General features: G+C 47.0%; 1 protein-coding gene across 5 annotated transcripts in view; it reads left to right on the top strand.

Annotated features, from left to right (window-relative positions):
- Positions 1-19,992, top strand: part of TTLL4 (tubulin tyrosine ligase like 4) — a 45,232-nt gene extending 25,240 nt beyond the window's left edge. For 2 of the 5 annotated variants that reach the window (XM_030802748.1, XM_030802747.1), the window contains 18 exons: positions 1,813-3,397; positions 4,289-4,398; positions 4,752-4,815; positions 9,353-9,477; positions 9,935-10,045; positions 10,399-10,475; positions 11,246-11,437; positions 11,533-11,615; positions 11,843-11,971; positions 12,350-12,472; positions 13,088-13,186; positions 13,811-13,945; positions 14,585-14,722; positions 16,310-16,412; positions 17,345-17,555; positions 17,700-17,770; positions 18,165-18,250; positions 18,717-19,353. In XM_030802748.1, coding sequence (XP_030658608.1) covers positions 1,911-3,397; positions 4,289-4,398; positions 4,752-4,815; positions 9,353-9,477; positions 9,935-10,045; positions 10,399-10,475; positions 11,246-11,437; positions 11,533-11,615; positions 11,843-11,971; positions 12,350-12,472; positions 13,088-13,186; positions 13,811-13,945; positions 14,585-14,722; positions 16,310-16,412; positions 17,345-17,555; positions 17,700-17,770; positions 18,165-18,250; positions 18,717-18,972 — 3,600 coding nt within the window. In that variant the 5' untranslated portion in view covers positions 1,813-1,910 and the 3' untranslated portion in view covers positions 18,973-19,353. Of the gene's footprint in view, positions 1-1,796; positions 3,398-4,288; positions 4,399-4,751; positions 4,816-9,352; positions 9,478-9,934; positions 10,046-10,398; positions 10,476-11,245; positions 11,438-11,532; positions 11,616-11,842; positions 11,972-12,349; positions 12,473-13,087; positions 13,187-13,810; positions 13,946-14,584; positions 14,723-16,309; positions 16,413-17,344; positions 17,556-17,699; positions 17,771-18,164; positions 18,251-18,577; positions 18,660-18,716 lie in introns of those variants that run through there. The other 3 variants (XR_004027809.1, XM_030802750.1, XM_030802749.1) reach the window with 3 other exon arrangements.
- The last annotated feature ends 1,882 nt before the right edge of the window (positions 19,993-21,874 follow it).

Raw genomic sequence — 21,874 nt, forward strand, 5'->3', positions numbered from 1 at the left:
CAAGCGATTCTCCTGCTTCAGCCTCCCAGGTAGCTGGGATTACAGGCACCCTCCTCCATGCCTGGCTAATTTTTATATTTTTAGTAGAGACAGCGTTTCACCATGCTGGCCAGGCTGGTCTTGAACTCCTGACCTCGTGATCCACCTGCCTTGGCCTCCCAAAGTGCTGGGATTACAGATATGAGACACCGTGCCCAGCCTTTTTTTTTTTTTTTTTTTTTTTGTGAGACAGGGTCTCACTCTGTCACCCAGGCTGGAGAGCAGTGGTGCTATCTGGCTTGCTGCAACTTCCACCTTCCATGCTCAAGCGTTTTTCATACCTCAGCTTCCCAGGTAGCTGGGCCCACAGGCATGCGCCACCATACCTGGCTGATTTTTGTATTTTTTGTAGAGACGGGGTTTTGCCATGTTGCCCAGTATGGTCTCAAACTCCTGAGCTCGAGTGATCTGCCTGCCTCAGCCTCCCAAAGTGCTGGGATTACAGGTGTGAGCCACTGTGCCTGGCCATGAATGACTTTTTACAGTTTTTGTTATTTCCCCCCAGAGGCTGCCATGAAAGCAGGCCCACCTTTCCTTACAGCTGTGAAAATTGGAGAATATTTTGTGAATTTGATTTAGAAAGTAAGTGACCATGCTGAACAGTTTGAGACCCAGAATGCTGGCTTACAGGTTTTGTATTAAAGGAAACACTGATTGAGAAGACGCAAGAGACAGGCTCTTCCTTCCTGAGATCAGCCCAAACTTAAGCCTGGGCATTGGAGTAAAGAAAGCTTCTGTCCTCTTCTTATTCCCTGAACTCTCCTGTCCCAGTATGGCTGCTGGAAATAAAGTCACTTTAAGTAAAAATAATGCTGGTATTTAGTTCAATTTTCTTTCTTCTTTTTCCCACCAATACACAGGATGGAATTTAAGTCTGTGTAGTTGGCAAGAGATGAAATTGCTATCTCAGCTCCAGAATAAACTCCGGGATCAGCAAGGGAATTCTCTTCTCCGGTCTGAACTTGTCCTACTTAACCATGAAAAGCAGACTAAATCAGAGGCAGCTGAGTTGATTTAGGGAGCAGTAGATGTAAAATGAGTTTTTCAGATCATCTTTTTTTTTTCTGAGATGGGGTCTCACTCTGTTGCCCATGCTGGAGTACAGTGGCACCATCTCGGCTCACTGCAACCTCCGCCTCCCAGGCTCAAGCGATCCTCCCACCTCAGCCTCCCCAGTAGCTGGGACTTCAGGTGCACGCCACCATGCTTAGCTAATTTTTTGTGGTGACAGGGTTTTGCCATATTGGGCAGGCTGGTCTTGAACTCCTGGGCTCAAGCTGGGATTACAGGTGTGAGCTGCCTCACCTGGACTCAAATAATCTTTAATCTTTCAGAATTAATTTATGAGAAGGAAGATACTGACTCCTCTCTCTCACTTCGGATTTGCTTTATTCCTAGCCACACTGGTTTTGGGTGAGGGAAGGTAGCCCCTCATGAAAAGTTGTGGGTGTTGAGACAGAAAGATGTATTTTTTGTTAGAGAGGAAAGCTTTCTGAGTGACAGAGTGGGGACTCATGAGCAGCCTCACAGTGGTGGTGGCACCTCAGTGTTTTAGTCCTTAATGAAGCCAGCTTTGATCCTATGAGGGCAGTAGGAAGACCACTGAAAACTCCCTGGAAATCTAGTGTTCTTCTCCCAGGGCCCCAAGTGACGACCAAGACTGGTTGCCCAAAAATGCTGAAGTGGGACTGTACTGCTTACCTGAGGACCACCGTAACATGGTGTCCTTTCTCCTGGCGCTGTAATGTTTCCTATCATTTCTCTCTGCTTCAGACTGACGGACTTCAAGGATGCAGCTGCTACTACCGGAGGTGTGTGGCACCTTACCTGAGCAAGGCCATGAGACCGTGTGGCCATGATGTGGGCCCCTCATGGCCTCAGCAGGAACACAGCACTATAGTATTGGCCTCCGCCAGAAAAACAGCTTCAAGCAGAGTGGTCCCTCGGGCACAGTGCCTGCCACACCACCTGAGAAACCCTCGGAGGGCAGAGTCTGGCCTCAGGCCCATCAGCAAGTGAAGCCAATCTGGAAGCTGGAAAAGAAGCAAGTGGAGACACTGTCAGCAGGGTTGGGCCCAGGCCTCTTGGGCGTCCCACCACCACCAGCATATTTCTTTTGCCCCAGCACTTTATGTAGCTCTGGGACCACGGCTGTCATTGCAGGCCACAGCAGTTCCTGTTACCTACAGTCTTTCCCGGACTTGTTCAACAGCACCCTGCTATACCGCCGCTCCAGCTATAGGCACAAACCGTACCAGCAACTGGAGTCCTTCTGCTTGCGTTCGAGCCCATCAGAAAAAAGCCCTTTTTCTCTCCCTCAAAAGAGCCTCCCTGTCAGTCTCACTGCCAACAAGGCCACTTCTTCCATGGTCTTCCCCATGGCCCAGCCCATGGCCTCCTCATCCACAGAACCATACCTCTGCTTGGCAGTGGCTGGGGAAAACCCTTCAGGGAAGAGCCTGGCCTCTGCCATCTCAGGGAAGATCCCATCTCCACTCTCTTCCTCCTGTAAGCCCATGCTGAATAATAATTCCTTCATGCGGCCAAATAGCACACACGTGCCTTTATTGCAGACCACAGAGGGCCTGAAGCCAGTATCGCCACCCAAGATCCAGCCTGTCTCCTGGCATCATTCAGGGGGTACTGGAGACTGTGTACCACAGCCTGTTGACCATAAGGTGCCCAAAAGCATTGGCACTGTCCTAGCTGATGCCGGTGCCCATATCGCCTTGTCTACCGCTAGCTCCCATGACACATCCACCACCAGTGTTGCCTCTTCCTGGTATAACCGGAATAACTTAGCCATGAGGGCAGAGCCACTTTCCTGTGCTCTGGATGACAATTCTGATTCCCAGGATCCAGCTAAGGAGATGCGGTTCACTGAGGCCGTGAGGAAATTGACCGCAAGAAGCTTTGAGAAGATGCCGAGGCAAGGCTGCCAGTTTGAACAGTCTAGTTTCCTGAATCCCAGCTTCCAGTGGAATGTCCTCAACAGGAGCAGGAGGTGGAAACCTCCTGCGGTAAATCAGCAGTTTCCTCAGGAGGATGCTGGATCGGTCGGTCGGGTCCTCCCTGGTGCCTCAGATACCTTGGGGTTGGACAATACAGTCTTCTGTACCAAACGTATCAGCATTCACCTCCTTGCCTCACATGCCAGTGGGCTCAATCACAGCCCTACCTGTGAATCTGTAATTGACTCCCCAGCATTTGGAGAAGGCAAAGCTCCAGGTCCCCCTTCTCCTCAAACTCTTGGCATAGCCAGCGTGGCCACCCGCCTCTCTTCCATCCAGCTGGGCCAGTCTGAGAAGGAGAGACCTGAGGAGGCCAGGGAGCTGGACTCATCTGATAGGGATATTAGGTGCGTTGGAGAATGTTTTTGGTTCATTTAGAGCAGTAGAATGTATATACCATAATTTGGGGTGGCACTGACCCTGTACCTCTGAAGGTTGGTTTTATTTTTTAGCTGCCCTAGAATTTTTGGTTTTCACTTCAGGGCAAGGGTTGGGAAACTATAGCTTGCAGACCAAATCTTGCTTGTTGCCTGCTTTTGTAAATAAAGTTTTATTGGAATGCAGCCTTGTACATTCATTTGCAGTTGTCTGTGGCTGCTTTCTTGTTACAGTGGTAGAGCTGAGTAGTTGTGATAAACCGACTGGCCTGCAAACAAAAATATTTACTCTCTGGTCCTTTAGAGAAAGAGTTTGCCAACCCCTATTTTAAGTAAAAACCGGGAGAGGAATAAGAATTGTGAACACCAAATGTTGAAGCCTGTGACTTTCCTACTTTTTCCAAACCAAATGAGGTTCTCAGTCATTCTTGGCATGATAGCCATTTATAATTAGGGCACACACATAGTTGGCTCCTTCTCTTGTGTTTTGTTATTTTCCTGGAAACTTGGTCCACTAAGGCCTTTTTCTGAGTTCCCAGAGAGTGGCCTAGGGACATTTCAAGTCAATTACCAGATATCCATTGATGGTTTTTTAGATGTAGAATGTTGTACTTATATGCTATGAGGGACACCAAAGAAAATGGAAAACATAGTGCCTCTTTGCAGAATGGGAGATGTAAGGTTGAGGAGCTATGCCTAGACCTAAGCTTTGAAGACAAGAGAAATGAGTTGTGAGGTCCAGGCAAGACGTAGCAGATTGGTAATGGAGAAGGGGCAAATACTGGGAGATGATGAAGGAATGAGAATCTGTGACCTCTTTGATGGAGTTGACTAGGCTGGGGGCATGATTCTTTCTTTTAGTTCAGCTACTGACCTCCAGCCAGATCAGGCTGAGACTGAAGATACAGAAGAAGAACTAGTAGATGGTTTGGAAGACTGTTGTAGCCGTGATGAGAATGAAGAGGAGGAGGGTGAGTAGGAAACCCTTTCACTTCCAACTAGGAGTTGGTTATGACCTGTTGGGTAGGGGGCTGACAATTGTGTACTAGGTCCTTGACTTGCATTACCTGCATCAGTCATTTGCTTTGGGGGTCTTAAGTGGGGGTAGTGCCTTCTAGAGGACTTTGGTCTCTAGTCCTCCTGTCCCACTGGTCTTGCCTTCCTGCTGCTTCTGTTGAGGAAGGCAGTGCAAAGCAGCAGGGTGGTGCTTGTGGCTCCCCAAGAAGGGTTGAGCCCAGGATATTCAAGGAAGAGTTGTCTGGGCTTGGTAAGTTTGTACTGCAACCTTTTCTAGTCAGAATTTCTCTGTTCTTCCTTCCTCTAGGAGACTCAGAGTGCTCCTCATTAAGTGTTGTCTCCCCCAGCGAATCGGTGGCCATGATCTCTAGGTAAGTGTGGCTGTATAGATAATTGTTAGATGCTCATCTTTTGTCTCTTAAAGATTATAAAGAGATAAACCACTCAAGTCATAAATGGCCTGGAGAACTCTAATGCATTTTTACCAAATTTTTATGTTTGCGACTTTAGTTTTTGAACAGGGAGTAATGGGGGGCCAGAAGCACATCTCATCTGTGGGGCTTAAAAACAGTATCATGGGCCAGGCGCAGTGGCTCACACCTGTAACCCCAGCACTTTGGAAGCTGAGGCAGGCGGATCACCTGAGGTCAGGAGTTCGAGACTAGCCTAGCCAACATGGCAAAACCTGTCTCTACTAAAAATATAAAAATTAGCAAGGCATGGTGGTGCACACCTGTAATCCCAGCTGCTCGGGAGGCTGAGGTACGAGAATCACTTGAACCTGGGAAGTGGAGGTTGCAGTGAGCTGAGATCGTGCTGCTACACTCCAGCCTGGGTGATGGAGTGAGACTCTGTCTCAAAAACAAAACAACAACAACAAAAACAGTATAATGGGCTGGGCACAGTGGCTTACGCCTGTAATCCTAACACTTTGGGAGGCCAAGTTGGGTGGATCACTTGAGGCCAGGAGTAGAGACCAGGCTGGCTAACATGGTGAAACCCCATCTCTACTAAAAGTGGAAACAATTAGCTGGGTATGGTGGCACACACCTGTAATCATTGGCCTCCCAAAGTGCTAGGATTATAGGGCTGAGCCACTGCACCTGGCCCTAATTTTTAATTAAAACCTGTATATCACTGGGCTTGACCAATATATGGAGCACCCAGGGTCGGGTTGTTTTTCTTTGCATCAACCCTGCCTTAGATGAAGCTAAGAAGAAAGGGAGCCCTCTCTGCCTTGTTTAGCATGGCCAAGACAGGCTGCATCTCTGTGAAATGTGATGGTGTGGCAGCAGCACACCAATTTGAGAGCCCCTAACCTATAAGGTGGAGACAGAGCTGTTTGGAAAGTGGGAGAGAGAACTGGGATTCTCTGTGAAGGTGGATAGAAATCCCATCATGGGCACCCTGAGTCTGATGCATAAATTGTCACTTTCAGCCCAACTCATCCTCCTTCCAGAAAAGCAGAACTACTTCGGGTTATATATATTGGATGTTGATTAAGTACCTCCACTCTTCATAGGAGAAAGATATTTGACATGTAATTGATTTGGAGTCCTACCTTTTTTACACTTAAGGGCCTACTTCAGGACTGCTACACAGCCCTTTAGCCTTCCTGATATATGAGATAAAATTCACAAAAGGTGTTTGTTAATCATTTGCTCATTAATTAATTAACTTCTACAAATTGCACATAACTTCTTCTCTATATGAGGCTTAAAAATAATTTTCAAGAAAATGGAAATAATATATTTTTATTTTTTAGAGTCAGAGTCTTGCTCTATTGCCCAGGCTAGAGTGCAGTGGATCCATCGTAGCTTACTGTAACCTCAAACTCCTGGACTCAAGCAATCCTTCTGCCTCAGCCTCCTGAAGCTGGGACTACAGGACCACCCACCACGCCCAGCTAATTAAAAAACAAATTTTCTGTAGAGTTGTGGGGGAAGGTCTCATTATATTACCCAGGCTGGTCTTGAACTCTAGCCTCAAGTGATCCTCTTGCTTTAGCCTCCCAAAGCACTGAGATTAGGGGTGTGAGCCACTGCACCTGACCAAAAATGGAGATAGATGAATTCCAAACTACTTTGCATTTTAAAGATAAGTAAAATACTTTTGGATTGCTAAAATCTTATTTTTTCTCTATTATGAAATATTTGTATATTATGGAAAATTTGGCAACCACTGAAAAACAGAAAAATCATTGGAAACACTACCTGTGTCTTTACACAGCAGTACTTTCATTGCATTTCCTGTTGTTGTGCTCTAAGAATCATGTAATTTTAGAGCTGGAAGCCATCAAGTCCAGTGTAAATATTGAGGACCAGAGAAGTGAAGCAGCTGTTCCAAGGTCATAGTTTCTAGCATGGCTAGACTAGAAGCCAGGTCTCTTGAGGAGAAGTTCAGGACTCTTGTGAGACAACTCACAAGGGTTTTTTGTTTGTTTTTTAAATTAAGCTTGTGATATTGAGATAATTATAGATTTCACATGCAGTTGTAAGAAAGAATGCAGAGAGGTCCCCTGTACTCTCTACTCAGTTTCCCCCATTGGGTGACATCTTGCAGAAGTACAATATAGTACAATTGGGATGTTGTTAACATTGTTAGAGTCAAGATATAGAACATTTTGCCTGGTGCAGTGGCTCACGCCTGTAACCCCAGCACTTTGGGAGGCTGAGGCGGGTAGATGAGTAGAAGTCAGGAGTTTGAGACCAGCCTGGCCAACATGGTGAAACCCCATGTTTTACTAAACTACAACATCTTTTACTAAAAATACAAAAATTAGCTGGGCGTGATGGTGGGTGCCTATAATCCCAGCTACTTGGGAGGCTGAGGCAGGAGAATCACATGAACCTGGGAGGCAGAGGTTGCAGTGAGCCGAGATCGTGCCACCGCACCCCAGCCTGGGTGACAAGAGCAAAACTCTGTCTCAAAAAAAAAAAAAAAAAGAAAAAAAAAGATACAGAACGTTGTCATCACTGTAGGAATTCCTTCTCCTCATACCCTTACTCTCCCATCCCCTCCTTAACCCCCTGGCAACCACTAGTTCTCCTTTTTGTCATTTCAAGAATGTTACACAGATAGAATGACAGCAGTATGCCACCTTTTGACATTGACGTTTTTTCACTCAGCATATGCTTTGGAGACTGACCTGGGTTGTTGCATGTATTAATAGTTCTCATTCTTTTTTACTGCTGGATAGTGTTCTGTGGTATGGATGTACCACAGTTTGTTTAACCTTACACCTGTTGAAGGATATTTGGGTTGTTTTCAGCTTTTGGCTGTTGTGAATAAAGCTGCTATAAATAATCATGTACATATTTTTGTGTGAATATAAGTCTTCGTCTCTCTGGGATAAATGCCCAGGAGTGCAATTGCTAGGTTGTATGGTGGTTACATGTTTAGTTTTTTTAAGAAACTGCCAAAACTGTTTTCCAGAGTGGCTGTACCATTTTACGTTTCTATCTTTTTTGTTTTGTTCTGTTTTTGTTTTTTTGAGATGGAGTTTTGCTCTTGTTACCCAGGCTGGAGTGCAATGGCGTGATCTCGGCTCATCGCAACTTCTGCCTCCTGGGTTCAAGCAATTCTCCTGCCTCAGCCTCCCGAGTAGCTGGGACTACAGGCATGCGCCACCACGCCGGGCTAATTTTGTATTTTTAGTAGAGACGGGGTTTCCCCATGTTGGTCAGGCTGGTCTCCAACTCCCAACCTCGGGTGATTCGCCTGCCTCGGCCTCCCAAAGTGCTGGGATTACAGGCATGAGCCACTGCGCCCGGCCTCTATCTTTGTTTTTAAATTTTAACTCATTCTTATTGACTTTCAACAATCTTAAATTCTCATACTCAGTAAACCAAAAGCCTTTGAAGAAAAAGTTTGAAAATAAGGAATAGAGTTGAATTAATTAGGATTTTTCATTGGGAATTAGTATTTAATTTGATTCCATAAAATTCATTAAAAATCTTTAAGAGTTAAAACACTGAAGTGTTTCACATACAGTGCCTATTTCTGTTGTGCTGAAAATAATAACAGGTAAAGTGACTTTTTTAAACTGAAAATTAATGTTATAATAATATTCGTGGATTATATTATCTAAGTTGTGAAGAGTAATAGCTATTTTCTCCATTTTCCAGTGCTAGTTAAAGGAATGATCTGGGTCTCTCAGCTTGTACCTGACAGGTAGTTGATATATTTGCTATGTTGACACTCCTTGAGACAGCCTTGGCCAAGCCCTTGTTGGAGTAACAGTAGGGACCCCCATGGCCCACTGTCCCACATCAGCCACATCTCTTCATCACATCCAGATTTGTGTTCCCATACTGTTACATAAAATTACAGTGTCACAGATCACTTCCAAAATGGAGGAAAGCACTAATGGTTCATGAATCTTTAGATGAACCTAAATATAAAATGAACTGAAAGTATCACTGTTTCTTTTCTTTCTACTGCTTTTTCCCCTTTTTCTATTTAAAAGTCTCTACACGTCAGATCTTTTTTGGTTTTCCTCCTTCGTAATTTTCACATCATTCTTTTCTCTCCTCATTTATTTCTTTGTCTTAGCGTAGCGCGTTCTTCTACTAGTATCCACCCACATTCATTTCCCCTCTCAGAACCACTGCTGTCAGGGACTTTCCCAGCCAATGTCTTGTCACGGGAAATTTTGGAGCTGTATTGCAGAATGAAGTATTGGAAAACCTTGTCTTTAGGTGACATTTAATGGTGTGGTTATATGTAGGTTAGCCTAGTACCTTATGGATTAATATGTACAAAATAATTATTAATTATTAAGCACCTGGCTTTTTAGAATCAGAAGTTAAAAGACAGCACTTGGAAAGAAATTGTACGTCATAGTAACAACGCTTCAGGGATGTTGCTTTTTCCCTTTCTCTACTCCATGTTTGTTTTTTGTCTTAGAAGCTGTGTGGAAATTCTGACCAAACCCCTTTCCAATCATGAGAAAGTTGTCCGACCAGCCCTCATCTACAGTCTCTTTCCCAACGTTCCCCCTACCATCTATTTTGGCACTCGGGATGAGAGAGGTAAACCTGGCCAAGTGTCAAAGCCCAGAAGAGCCCCCCGGGAGAAGGTTGCTAGCTAAGTTGGGAGGAGGTGGCAGTAGGTAGGAGAGGGTTTCCAGAATAGCTGTTGTGGCAGTTGTCACACTGTGCTCAGTTCCCCACGTGGTTGTAGGTCTAATGCAACTTTTTTCTTGTCTGTCCTTTAGCTGACCCTTTTCAGCCTTGCCGTGTCATGCTGAGTTCATGCTCTCCAACCTTGTTGCTTTTCCCTTTCAGTCTTCCCTTTCTTTGTTCCTCATTCCTGCACAGCCCCTCTTCTTTTCCAAAGTGTGCTCCTCTGAAACCCTGATCTGCAGCAATAGTTAGTGACTTGCCTGCCCAGGGAAAAATGGGCAGCCATGCCATCTTTTTTGTCTTCTCATCATGACTCTCTGCTCCTCTCCACCCCCCATCCCCACACCCCTTGCATTCTTCCCAGTGGAGAAACTTCCCTGGGAGCAGAGGAAGTTGCTCCGGTGGAAGATGAGCACAGTGACCCCCAACATTGTGAAGCAGACCATTGGACGGTCCCACTTCAAAATCAGCAAAAGTGAGTTGCTTGCCTTACTGTGAGCCTGTCCTTTTGCCCCAAATAGATGGGCTTTGCGTAGGGGGAGAGCTCTAGACACCTCGTGCCTATGTCGAGGCAGCTGGGGCCCTCTCCTGAAATCCAACCTCATAGGAGGATGTAGCTCTGAAATCCTGGGCTGAGCCTGTTGTTCAGAATTGAGAGACAGAGGGCCATTGTTCTATCCCTTGCCCCAGGGCCTCATGTAGGACAGCTCCATAGCAACTCTTTGAAAACCAAGTCTGGGAGCTGTGCCCAGTTCTGGGGCCTCTGGGCCTTTCTCTGTCCCTGGACTGAGCTGTTAGCAAGGCTGATTCCTGATGTACCTCCCACAGGAAACGATGACTGGCTGGGCTGCTGGGGTCACCACATGAAGTCTCCTAGTTTCCGATCCATTCGAGAGCATCAGAAGGTAGGGGCCCTTTCTGAGGAGCTGTTTCCCTGGACTTTGGACTAGGCCAAGAGGAGGGTGATGATGTGAGTAGGGGGTAGGGGCGGGAAGAGGATGATGACCATGGAGAAGTCAGGAAGGTGTACAGAGGAGAAAGTACAGGACAGGGGTACAGTGAGAGACTCCAGTGGATCACGTACATCTCCAGTTCAGTTGCAGTATCTTGGAGTTTCTTGCCTATGTGGGGGGCAGCTGAGTCCCTCTCCTGAACTCCAACCTCATAGGAGGGTGTAACTCTGAAATCCTGCAGTTGCAGCTTCTCAAAGACGCTTTTTCCTCTAATGTGTCTTGAGTTAGATTGTCTGTTTTCTGTTTATTATGTTTCCCTATGACCACTGCACATTCCATTCTCCCAAGCTGAATATGTGTAAAGAGAACGTCTGGTCTCACGTTGGAATGAATGAGTCCCTTGCCCCTAGACTTACTAAAGGTGAAATGCTTTTCTGTCCTCATCCCATAGGGTTTCATGGAAAAAGATGTAATAGCTTTTTCTTTGCACTTAAGGTGAATATCATGTCTGTCTTACATTACTGTGTTTTGTCTGTGTTTTAATCATCTTTCGGTGAGTGCTCTGCAGTTGGATACTTAAGGACCATTAGGGTGGTGATAGTAAGATGGAACGAAAGCTTGGCGTGCTGCTGAAGAAGTTGGAATGGTAGAATGCGTCTTGTCATCTTCCTCATGGCCTCACCTCTGCCCTCTTCCTGCACTCACCCTTTTCCCTTTTGTAGCTAAACCATTTCCCAGGCTCATTCCAGATTGGGAGGAAGGACCGGCTGTGGCGGAACCTATCACGCATGCAGAGCCGCTTTGGCAAGAAGGAGTTCAGTTTCTTCCCCCAGTCCTTTATCCTGCCCCAGGATGCCAAGCTCCTGCGCAAAGCGTGGGAGAGCAGCAGCCGCCAGAAGTGGATTGTGAAGCCAGTGAGTGAATCACAGTGGGCAGGAGACTATGGTCTGTGAGTGGGAACAACAGAGTATTGGACCTGGAGCAAATCTCATCTCCTTTCTGCTCCTAGCCAGCATCAGCTCGAGGCATTGGCATCCAGGTTATTCACAAGTGGAGTCAGCTCCCCAAGCGAAGGCCCCTCCTGGTACAGAGGTGAGCCTGTAGCACATATCCCTTACCCCATCCTCCCACCTGCTTGGCCTCGAGGTTCCCTTCTTACAATGTTCTTCTGCCCTTTGTTCTCCCAGCCAAAGAGCTTCCTTAGCCAACTGTTCTAAGGTCTTTATCTTGGGGACTGTTAGCTGTCTTTTGCTGTGGCTTGGTTACCCACTGAGCCCCATCGTCTGGCTGGATGAAAAGCTGGCCTTTGTCCTATGTAGGTATCTACACAAACCCTACCTCATCAGCGGCAGCAAGTTTGACCTGCGGATCTATGTTTACGTCACTTCCTACGATCCTCTGCGGATTTACCTCTTTTCAGATGGACTGGTCCGCTTTGCCAGTTGCAAGTATGTGACAGTGGTGAGGTATCCTCTGACAATATTGGGGATTTTGTTTTCCTTGGAGGGAGGGAAACTAGAAGACACCAAACAGAAAAATAACAAATATTTCGATAGTTTTTGTTAGCAAGGGGGAAGGCAGGAAATGGGAAATATGGAGGCTCTGGGGAGGGTCTTCCTGCATGCGGGACTGAGGTGGGATAAAGGAGATGAGTTTAGCTGTGGTTTTTCAGAACTTTGCCAATAGACACACTTCTCAGGCTCTTGTGGCTATGAAAAGATCTGTGTGCTTGTTCTTCACCTCTTCAGGATTTGGGGAAATGTTTGGCCCCTTCTCCATCAGCTCTGTTACCATCTTACCTCTGCCTTTTGTTTCCTTACTTCCAGGTATTCTCCTTCCATGAAGAGCCTTGGCAATAAGTTCATGCACCTGACCAACTACAGTGTCAATAAAAAGAATGCCGAGTACCAGGCCAATGCAGATGAAATGGCTTGCCAGGGCCACAAATGGTACTGAGGGCAGAGTGTCCCAGTCCAGTGAAGGCCTAGAGGAATACAGGGTTCTGGGGTTTTGGGAAGTTCAGGGGCATGGTGAGTGGAGGATTAATATAAGACCCAGAGATAACACTTACCAATTCAGAATTGGTCTATTTGAGGCTGGATGTGGTGGCTCACGCCTGTAATCCTAGCACTTTGGGAGGCCAGGGTGGGTGGATCACCTGAGTTCAGGAGTTCGAGACCAGCCTGGCCAACATGGCGAAACCCTGTCTCTACTAAAAATACAAAAATTAGCTGGGCGTGGTGGCAGGTGCCTACAATCCCAGCTGCTCAGGAGGTTGAGGCAGGAGAATCACTTGAACCTGGAGGATGGAGGTTGCAGTGAGCTGAGATTGCGCCACTTCACTCCAGCCTGAGTGAAAGAGCGAGACTCCATCTCAAAAAAAAAAAAAAAAAAAAAAAAAAAAGAATTGGTCTATTTGCATCCAAGTTCATCTCTTTCATAATTTAAACTGTCAAAGGAAGAGATACGAAGAAAATACCATTAGGTCTCTTCTTCGTTTTTCTTTGTCTTTGTCACTCATTCCTAGAATATAATTCCTAATACTTCCTCTTCCTCCTCTGCAGGGCACTGAAGGCTTTGTGGAACTACCTGAGTCAGAAGGGAGTCAATAGCGATGCCATCTGGGAGAAGATAAAGGATGTTGTTGTCAAAACCATCATCTCGTGAGTCACATTGCCAACCTGGGTGTGGGGCCTGCTGCTGACCCCCTCGTTTCTCCTGGGCCTCACACTGCTGTGCTCTGGACTTTGGCCATGCTGTGGTTTGGTTTTTTTTTTTTTTAGAGACGGAGTCTTGCTCTTTCTCCCGGGCCGGACTGCAGTGGCGCTATCTCAGCTCACTGCAAGCTCCGCCTCCCGAGTTCATGCCATTCTCCTGCCTCAGCCTCCCGAGTAGCTGGGATTACAGGCGCCTGCCACCGCGCCCGGCTAATTTTTTGTATTTTTAGTAGAGATGGGGTTTCACCGTGTTAGCCAAGATGGTCTCAATCTCCTGACCTCGTGATCCGCCCGCCTCGGCCTCCCAAAGTGCTGGGATTACAGGCGTGAGCCACCACGCCCGGCCTGTGGTTTGGTTTTAAGGACGGGGAATAGGAAGGAGTGGCCAGAGTTAAGTTCTAGTGAACTTCATACCCAGGAGCTGGTCCCAGATCAGAGGCGTCTCTTGAGAGCTACCTTTCTTGGGTTGCTTCTGCCTGCCTATCTCTGGGCCACTCTTTTGGCAGGATAGCTCTGGTTAGAGCCCTCTGGGAGGAGCTGAACTGAGTACTTCCTCATCCCCGTGACCAGGTCAGAGCCCTATGTGACCAGCCTGCTCAAGATGTATGTGCGGCGGCCCTATAGCTGCCATGAACTCTTTGGTTTTGACATCATGCTAGACGAAAACCTCAAGCCCTGGGTCCTGGAAGTCAACATTTCACCAAGGTAGGTGGTATTCTCAGGACACTCACTATAGAATCCTTCCATTATCCTCACGCTCCCATTGCCACTCCAGTAAGTTGTTCTTTTTTTTTTTTTCTTTGAGATGGAGTCTTGCTCTGTTGCCCAGGCTGGAGTGCAGTGGTGCGATCTTGGCTTACTGCAACCTCCACATCCTGGATTCAAGCAATTCTCCTGCCTCAGCCTCCCAAGTGGCTGGGACTACAGGCGTGTACCACCACACCCAGCTAATTTTTTGTATTTTTAGTAGAGACAGGGTTTCACTGTATTAGCTAGGATAGTCTTGATCTCCTGACCTCATGATCTGCCCGCCACAGCCTCCCAAAGTGCTGGGATTACAGGTGTGAGCCACCACGCCCAGCCAGTTGTTCTTTTTAAGTGGATCCTTACCACTTGCTTTCCTTTAGCAGATCAAGGTCATGGGCAGCTTTGCCACCCTGAGTGAGGTTATTCACCGTCTTTGGGGCAAGAGAGTCTTGTGATGGTGATCCTGCATGGGGATGTTTGAGCAGCTTTCATCCTAGGGAAGCCAGGAAGTAAATGAGACTAGCCCTGAGTTGCACATATGACCAGAGACTGTTTCGGGGTGCTGCTTTGACCACACTTTTTATCCTTTTTCTGAAGCCTCCACTCCAATTCTCCACTGGATATCAGCATCAAAGGCCAGATGATTCGTGACCTTCTGAATCTGGCAGGTTTTGTCCTGCCCAATGCAGAGGATATCATTTCCAGCCCCAGCAGCTGCAGCAGCTCCACCACCAGGTGAGGCCCTTATTTCTTCACAGCTCCGCTGGCAGCATGAATAGCCCTGCTATAGTTTCTGGGAAGGAATGGGTTCTGGGTGCTCCCTTCTGCTGGGTTCCCCTTGCTGCTCAATCTTGCCCCTACAGTCCACTAACGTGCTACCATGCCACATCAGTGCCTGTCAAGTATGTTCAGTTATGTTGATCCCCTGCTCAGGAACCACAGGCGTAGGAATCAGATTTAAACATCTTAGGCACACTGGTGTGTGTCTCTAGTCCCAGCTGCTTGGGAGACTGAAGCAGGGGGATCTTTTAAGGCCAGAAGTTCACAGCTCTAGTGCACTGTGATGGTCATGCCTGTGAATAGCCACTGTACTCTCTTTAGCCTGGGCAATATAGCAAGACCCTGTTTCTAAAAAAAAAAAAAAAAAAAAATATATAACTCCTTACCTGGGCAGTCAGGGTCCCAGCTTCCTTTTTCTTGGTGTCTCTCTCTTTCTTCTTCCTTTCCTGGCTCCTGTGCCCTGACAAACCGGATCACTCACACAACCTCAAGGTCAGAATGATCCTTAAGGACCAGTTGGTCCAGTCTCCTCTCTGAAATGTTTATTGCCTCTTGCTGTTCCCCATAGTGTTCTTTCCTCTGCTTATGGGGTTTCTTCCTCCTGAAATGCCCCATAGCCAGACCCGCCGTTAACCTCTGCTGTTCATCAAAGCCTAGCTCATACACCTTCATGAAGCCAACTCAGTATGGCCATTTTTTTTTTCTTTTTTCATACCACAAAGCATTGGGAACCACTCTTGAGAGGAGGGAGTTTATATTTACTTAGTACCTGAGATGTGTGAGGAAAACCCTATAACTTATCCTTCCAATAACCCTGGAAGGTTAGTATTTGTACTTGCAGTTTACAGAGGAGAAAACTGAAGCTCTTTGGGATTAAGTAGGCCATCAAAGTCATTCAACTAGAGAGTGGTAGGACTGGAATTCAAATCCTGATTTGCCTGATAACAAAACTTACTTTCCCTGCTGTACCTTGTAGACTCATGTTTGGCTCTGTCTAGTGGCTGTCATTTGACATATCCCACCTGCCATACCATAAGCTCCTTGGGGGCAAGAGTTGCTTTTTAGTCATCTTTTTAAAATTATTATTATTTTTTTAGAGACAGAGTCTCACTATCTCTCTCAACAGTGATTATGGTAATTGTAGTAATGTGGGTGATGAAACTGAGGTGAAGGGAGGTTAATTAAGTCAGTTGCCCAGGGTCACACAGCCAGTAGGGCAGAGTTGGGTATATAGTTAAGTGTTCACTGAATTAAACTAAACTGAAGTATATACCACAATAAAGCTTATTGCAAGGTCCTCATTTTTTATCATCAAATTCAACCTAAAGCTGGTGGTTTGTATCCTTTTACTTAATATTTGATGACTCTCAGATTACTTCTGGGGAGTACATTTTAGTTCAACCTACTACTCAAGTAACCTCTGTTCATACATCTTTGTCTTCTCTCAAGAAGGGTGTCTGCTGGGCTGGACCTTCTCCATATTTCCTCCAAATAAGAAGCTGCTGACCCTGCCCTTTGCTTTCTTTCCGGCCTCTGCCGTAGCCTGCCCACCTCCCCCGGGGACAAATGTCGAATGGCTCCAGAGCATGTCACTGCACAGAAGATGAAGAAAGCCTATTATCTGACCCAGAAAATTCCTGATCAGGTAGGAGATTGGTCTTTCCCCCGATGCTAGCAGAAAACTTCCCTGGTCAAACATTTGGGACCCAAAAGCAACCAGCTTTTCTTTTTTTTTTTTTTGAGACGGAGTTTCACTCTTGTTGCCCAGGCTGGAGTGCAATGGTGCGATCTCAGCTCACTGCAACCTCTGCCTCCCAGGTTCAAGTGATTCTCGTGCCTCAGCCTCCCGAGTAGCTGGGATTAGAGGCATGCACCACCATACCCAGCTAATTTTATATTTTTTAGTAGAGACGGGGTTTCTCCATGTTGGTCAGGCTGGTCTCGACCTCCCAACCTCAAGTGATCCGCCTGCCTTGGCCTCCCAAAGTGCTAGGATCACAGGCGTGAGCCACCACGCCTGGCTGCAACCAGCTTTTCTTTAGAGCAGGGTTTCTTAATCCAGGCCTGTGATCCTCTGATGCACAGAGATTTGTTGGCATGTCTGTCATTCTGGGAGAGTGTTAATTGTCTTTACCATGTTTTCTGGCCCCCTCTTGTCCAAACTGTAGACTTCTACCCTTTGGGTTTCTTTCTCTGAGAGGCACAGTGAGAGACCCCAGGAAGCTGACTTTCTCAGAGCAGATAAGGGAGCTGGATTTAAGCATGGCACATACAAGACTGGTGCCAAGTCTGAATTGCTGGATCTTCATCTTGACTTTACCCAACAAACTACTTAACCTCTCAGCCCCTGTGGCTCCCCTGACCCCAAACAAGAGTGTCTTCCCCCACTAGCTAAGTTCAGTAGATTTAGGAAAGATGTCTTTCAGAGCTGGCCCACTAGGCTGCCCTCAGTAGTTCCATGAGAGTCCCGGATCTGTAGGACCCCAGGGGTGTGCTCCCTGTTCCCCAGCTTCTTGAGTCTCTGCCCCTGGCTTACACTCTCTCATACCCTTTTTCTCCCTGTTCCTTGAACCACAGGACTTCTATGCATCTGTGCTGGATGTCCTGACACCAGATGATGTTCGGATTCTGGTTGAGATGGAAGATGAGTTTTCTCGCCGTGGTCAGTTTGAACGAATTTTTCCTTCTCATATCTCCTCTCGCTATCTCCGCTTTTTTGAGCAGCCACGATATTTCAACATTCTCACCACCCAATGGGAACAGAAATACCATGGCAACAAGCTTAAAGGTGATGTGCCCTCCCTGCCCTCAGAAAGCCAAGTTTAGTGAGAGATTAAATCCCAGTATACCAAGAAATGGGCCTCTCTGGAAAGAAGAATTAGCCAATTGATTCTACCTTCTTAAACCCCAACTCCTGCTAATCTTGTCCTAGGAGTAGATCTGCTACGGAGTTGGTGCTACAAAGGGTTCCACATGGGAGTTGTCTCTGATTCTGCTCCAGTGGTGAGTGCTGCCAGTGTGGAGGACAGCTCCTTCTCAGGCCCCTCCCTCCTCTGCCTTATGAGTGCAGCAGGAGTTGGGTTGGTATGTATAGGCCTGTCTCACTTCTCCGCTAGGCTCTGCTTCTGTCTCACCACTCTTTCCTTTCAAGGGAATAGTTGCCTCCAGGATTCCCTGGGTACCTTTCTTTCAAGGATCAAAAAATGCTTTGTAGGCCTCAACTTCTTGTCTGATTCAGAAGAGAACTGAGACTTTTACCCACGTGGGCCCATGCCTGAGGGGTAGGGAAGGGGAGAGCCCCATGATCCACTTAGAGGTAGAGCTAGAGGGTCCCAAGACCCCAAACACTCCTGCCTTGCCTCCACCAAGCCTTTTGGTCTCATTCCTTTGCTCTTAGTGGTCTCTCCCGACATCACTTCTGACTATCTCAAAGGATGACGTGATACTCAATGCCTTCTGCAAATCAGAGACTAGCAAGCTGGGGTGAGTGCTGCCTGGGCAAGGGAGGGGCTGCCGGCTGTGAGATTGTAGAGTTTTCTTCCTTCCCCTCTTCCCAGACTGTGGCAGTGAGATCAGCATTCTCCAGCTGGGGGTTGATGGGAGCGTCAGGACATGCAGCCATAGCATCCTTTTTCTGGTTGATCTTGATATGCCCAGGGAAGCTGAGCTGGAGGACAGAAGTGCTTCCTGAAGCAGCCACTGTCAGCCATACCCACTAGCTGTGGGAAGTCGTTAGCCCTCTACCCGCACCCCCATTCACTCTTGCACTGCAGGTCTCAAGCCTTCAAGTAAATAGAATTTTTTTTATAGTTATTACATATCCATGTAATTTTGGCCTACAACACCGTAATGTCGTGAATGCCTGCTCCAGACTCTGAAGGCAAATCCTAAGGTAAAGTCTCAGTTAAACATTGTCTCAGTCATTTCTTTCACCACCTATTCCCTCCAGAAAACACAGCTCCTGCGAGGTTAGCCTACTACTCTCTGAAGATGGGACCACGCCCAAATCCAAGAAGACTCAAGCTGGCCTTTACCCTTATCCCCAGAAACCCAGTTCCTCAAAGGACAGTGAGGACACCAGCAAAGAGCCCAGCCTTTCTACCCAGATGTTACCTGTAATCAAGTATTCTGGGCGGACTTCAAGACTTTCTACTTCCTCCACTTTCCAGTCAACCAGTGACTCCCTCCTGGCTGTGAGCCCATAACTGGCGTCTCTCCAAAAGCCTCTGCCCAGGAGCATGGGCATCAGCTACCTCACAGGAACCAGCCTGCTGTGTGGACCAGTTTGAGCCCCTACCCCTTTCACCCTGTCCCTCCTCAGAGTATTTTTTGAAGTGGTTGCATTATAGAGATAGGTATTTGTAGGGCCGGAGGGATGGTAGTGATGGGGAGAAGGTGAGGAAGGGTCACCCTCTGTCACCTGTCTGCCTGGCTGGCACCTCATATCTCAGCAGAGAAGCCAGTGGTGGCCACGCAGCCTTATAAAGCAGGTTTTGGTTTCTACCTTAATTGAGCCATGTGTGGTTTGTTTGGGGCCCTGGTGCGGTTGCTGAGTTGTAGCTCGAGGAGAAAACATACAGAACATATTTGGACCAGAAATCCTTTGTTCTGAATTTGAGGGGGTCTTCTGAGGTCCTTATTTCCTTAGATCTTTCCTCACCCCTCTCCCACCCCCTGTCCTGAAGAGAAACCTTTGAACTTCCTCAGTAGACAGGCGGAGAGGCCACAACATGCCGAACCCATTTCCTGTCATCCCAGTCTTGGGTCTTCACCGCCTCCTTCCAAATACCCACCCTGCCAGCAGCCCTAGGTCTTCCTGTTCTGACCCCCCATCACTGCTCGTTCAGCCTTCTAGACGTCTCTCTCGTGGACATCTTTTCTTTAGCTGTTGGCTTTCTGTGAGATGTGAGAGGGTCTATGAACTTTGTGAATTTCCCATGGCCCCAATGAAGGAGCCCAGATATTCCCAGTAGCTGTTACCTGTCTCCATGTATCAAAGGACACAGTCCAGGGGGAGGGTGGAAGGGGATGTGGTTTCTCTACAATGCAACAAACATGGTTTCTGAATGTTCTGCCCTGCAGCAAGCAGGGTCTGGCAGCTTGGCAGGTAGGTTTCAGGAGCAACCACTATTGTAGGATGGGCTTCCAATCAAACCTCAGACTAAACTCTTGTACTCAACTGATTCTACCTCCCTCCTCTAGACTCAGTAAACAGTGACTATTCAATAAATGTTGACTGAGTGAACTGTATTTACAGAGATCTCAAAGGACCCCAGCACTTGAACCAGAAGTTCTAATTCTCTCTCATGTAGGGATGAGAAAGTGGAGCCTGGGAACAGCACAAGCAGAAGAGTTCAGATCAGAAAGTTTTTCTCTGAAGCCATGCTCCTTCCTAACCCAGCACTTCCTGGTTGCTGCTTACCTCCTTCCCAGCCCCTGTAGTCCCTTTACTTAGTTTTTTCTAGCAGTGGCACATATAAGAAGCCAATTGGCCCCCTGTCCCTGCTACTCAAGTTTTCTCTTTGCACATCAGGCAGAAAGCTCAGCTACTTGGTCTCACCCTGGACTGTAGCTGCCCTCATTCTCTCTGAGCTTTGGAAAGATAGAGACTCCCATGTTTCATGGCTCCTGGAGTTCTGTGGCAAGGTGGGGTGGGGCCGTGGAAAGATCACTGAGAGGCCTGACTAGGTTCAAGGCCACAGAGTAGGCGGGTGTCTGGCCAGTCCTAAGGCCATGTTGACAGTTGTGAAAGTTTGGTGACAAAGTCCTGGGCATCATTGGCTGCTCAATAATAAGGACTTTAAAGTCAGGCCATAATGGGAGAGGTCCTTGACAGTCCTATTGGTTCTTTTCCGATGTAATTGAAGTGACCCGCTTCTTCTCCCTACTGGCTGCAGTGTTCTAGCGCAGACATGACATGGGGAATCTGCTGCCTTTGTAAGAGAAAATGAGCTGCCTGCCTGGCAGTTTTGTTGTGGCTGGGCCTTCACGGCAAGGACTTAGGCACGGAGGCCTGGTTGAGCTGGTTTACTCCATGAAAACCAACTTCAGTTCTTTGGCTTGCCCTCTGAGAATCCCTGTACAACATAACCAATCTATTTCCATTCCGCTAACTGGAGAGGGAACCAGCACTGCTGAATGGGGGTATTGGGGGAAGCATGGTGGAGGAAGGGAGGACTTAGGAAATTAAGTCCTTATGAGCAATGAAAGTCCTAAAAGAGCAATGGAAAGACACTGCTCTTAGTAGTTTAAAACAAGTTTGTACATTATTTTTAATTTTCATCACATTTGAGTATCTGATAGACGTGGGTGTTTTGCTGGGTAGGAGAAAGGAATGGGACTTAGGTATCACATTTACCTCTCACTCTTGAGAGAAAATTAAATCTTATTAAGCATTTGGCATATGTACTTTTGTATTGAATGCCCACAATATGAGGTATTCAGCTAAGCAGGAATTTTTGAGAAGGAATGAGATTTTTTGAGGAAGGTTAAATTTGGGAGTATAGTAGAATAAATATTTGTCAGAATATGTCAGTTGTTTTCCTAAGTTGATAACTTACCTAGTCTGTTTGGAGGAAGGGAGGCGAGTATTCCTGAGACAAGGAATGAAGTGCAGGCTATTTCTGGAGTAGTGGAGTAAGGGCTTGAGGTGGAAAGTGGAGGAGGGCAGTCACTGCTGTTTACTTCGCATCCACGTAGGAATGATGAGAAACTGAGTTTCTTAGAAGAAATACTAATGAAGAGATGGCCTTGGGTCAGGAAAGGATTGAGAACCTTGAATCAGGCTGACGTTGAGTTTAAATCCCAGTTCTGCCACTTACTGTGTGACCTTGGGCATGTCATCTAACTTTTAAGTCTCCATTTCTTTGTAGTATGAATATAATACCTACAGTGCAGGGTTGTGAAGATTTAAACCAAATGTAGTAAAAGTACTTAGGACATAGAGGGCACTTTGCACGGTCACACCTTCTCCACTTGCTGTCCAAGCCCTGTGCCCTATGTGGGAAGAGACGGGCAAGAAATGTAAAACCCTCTCCCCCAGGAGGTGGAGCTGCCATCGAGATATTTTAGAAGTGAAGATGCCAGAACAGGGTCTAGATTATCGCT

Source organism: Nomascus leucogenys, chromosome 22a (assembly GCF_006542625.1).
Source record: "Nomascus leucogenys isolate Asia chromosome 22a, Asia_NLE_v1, whole genome shotgun sequence".
In the NCBI taxonomy this organism is placed as follows: Eukaryota; Metazoa; Chordata; class Mammalia; order Primates; family Hylobatidae; genus Nomascus; species Nomascus leucogenys.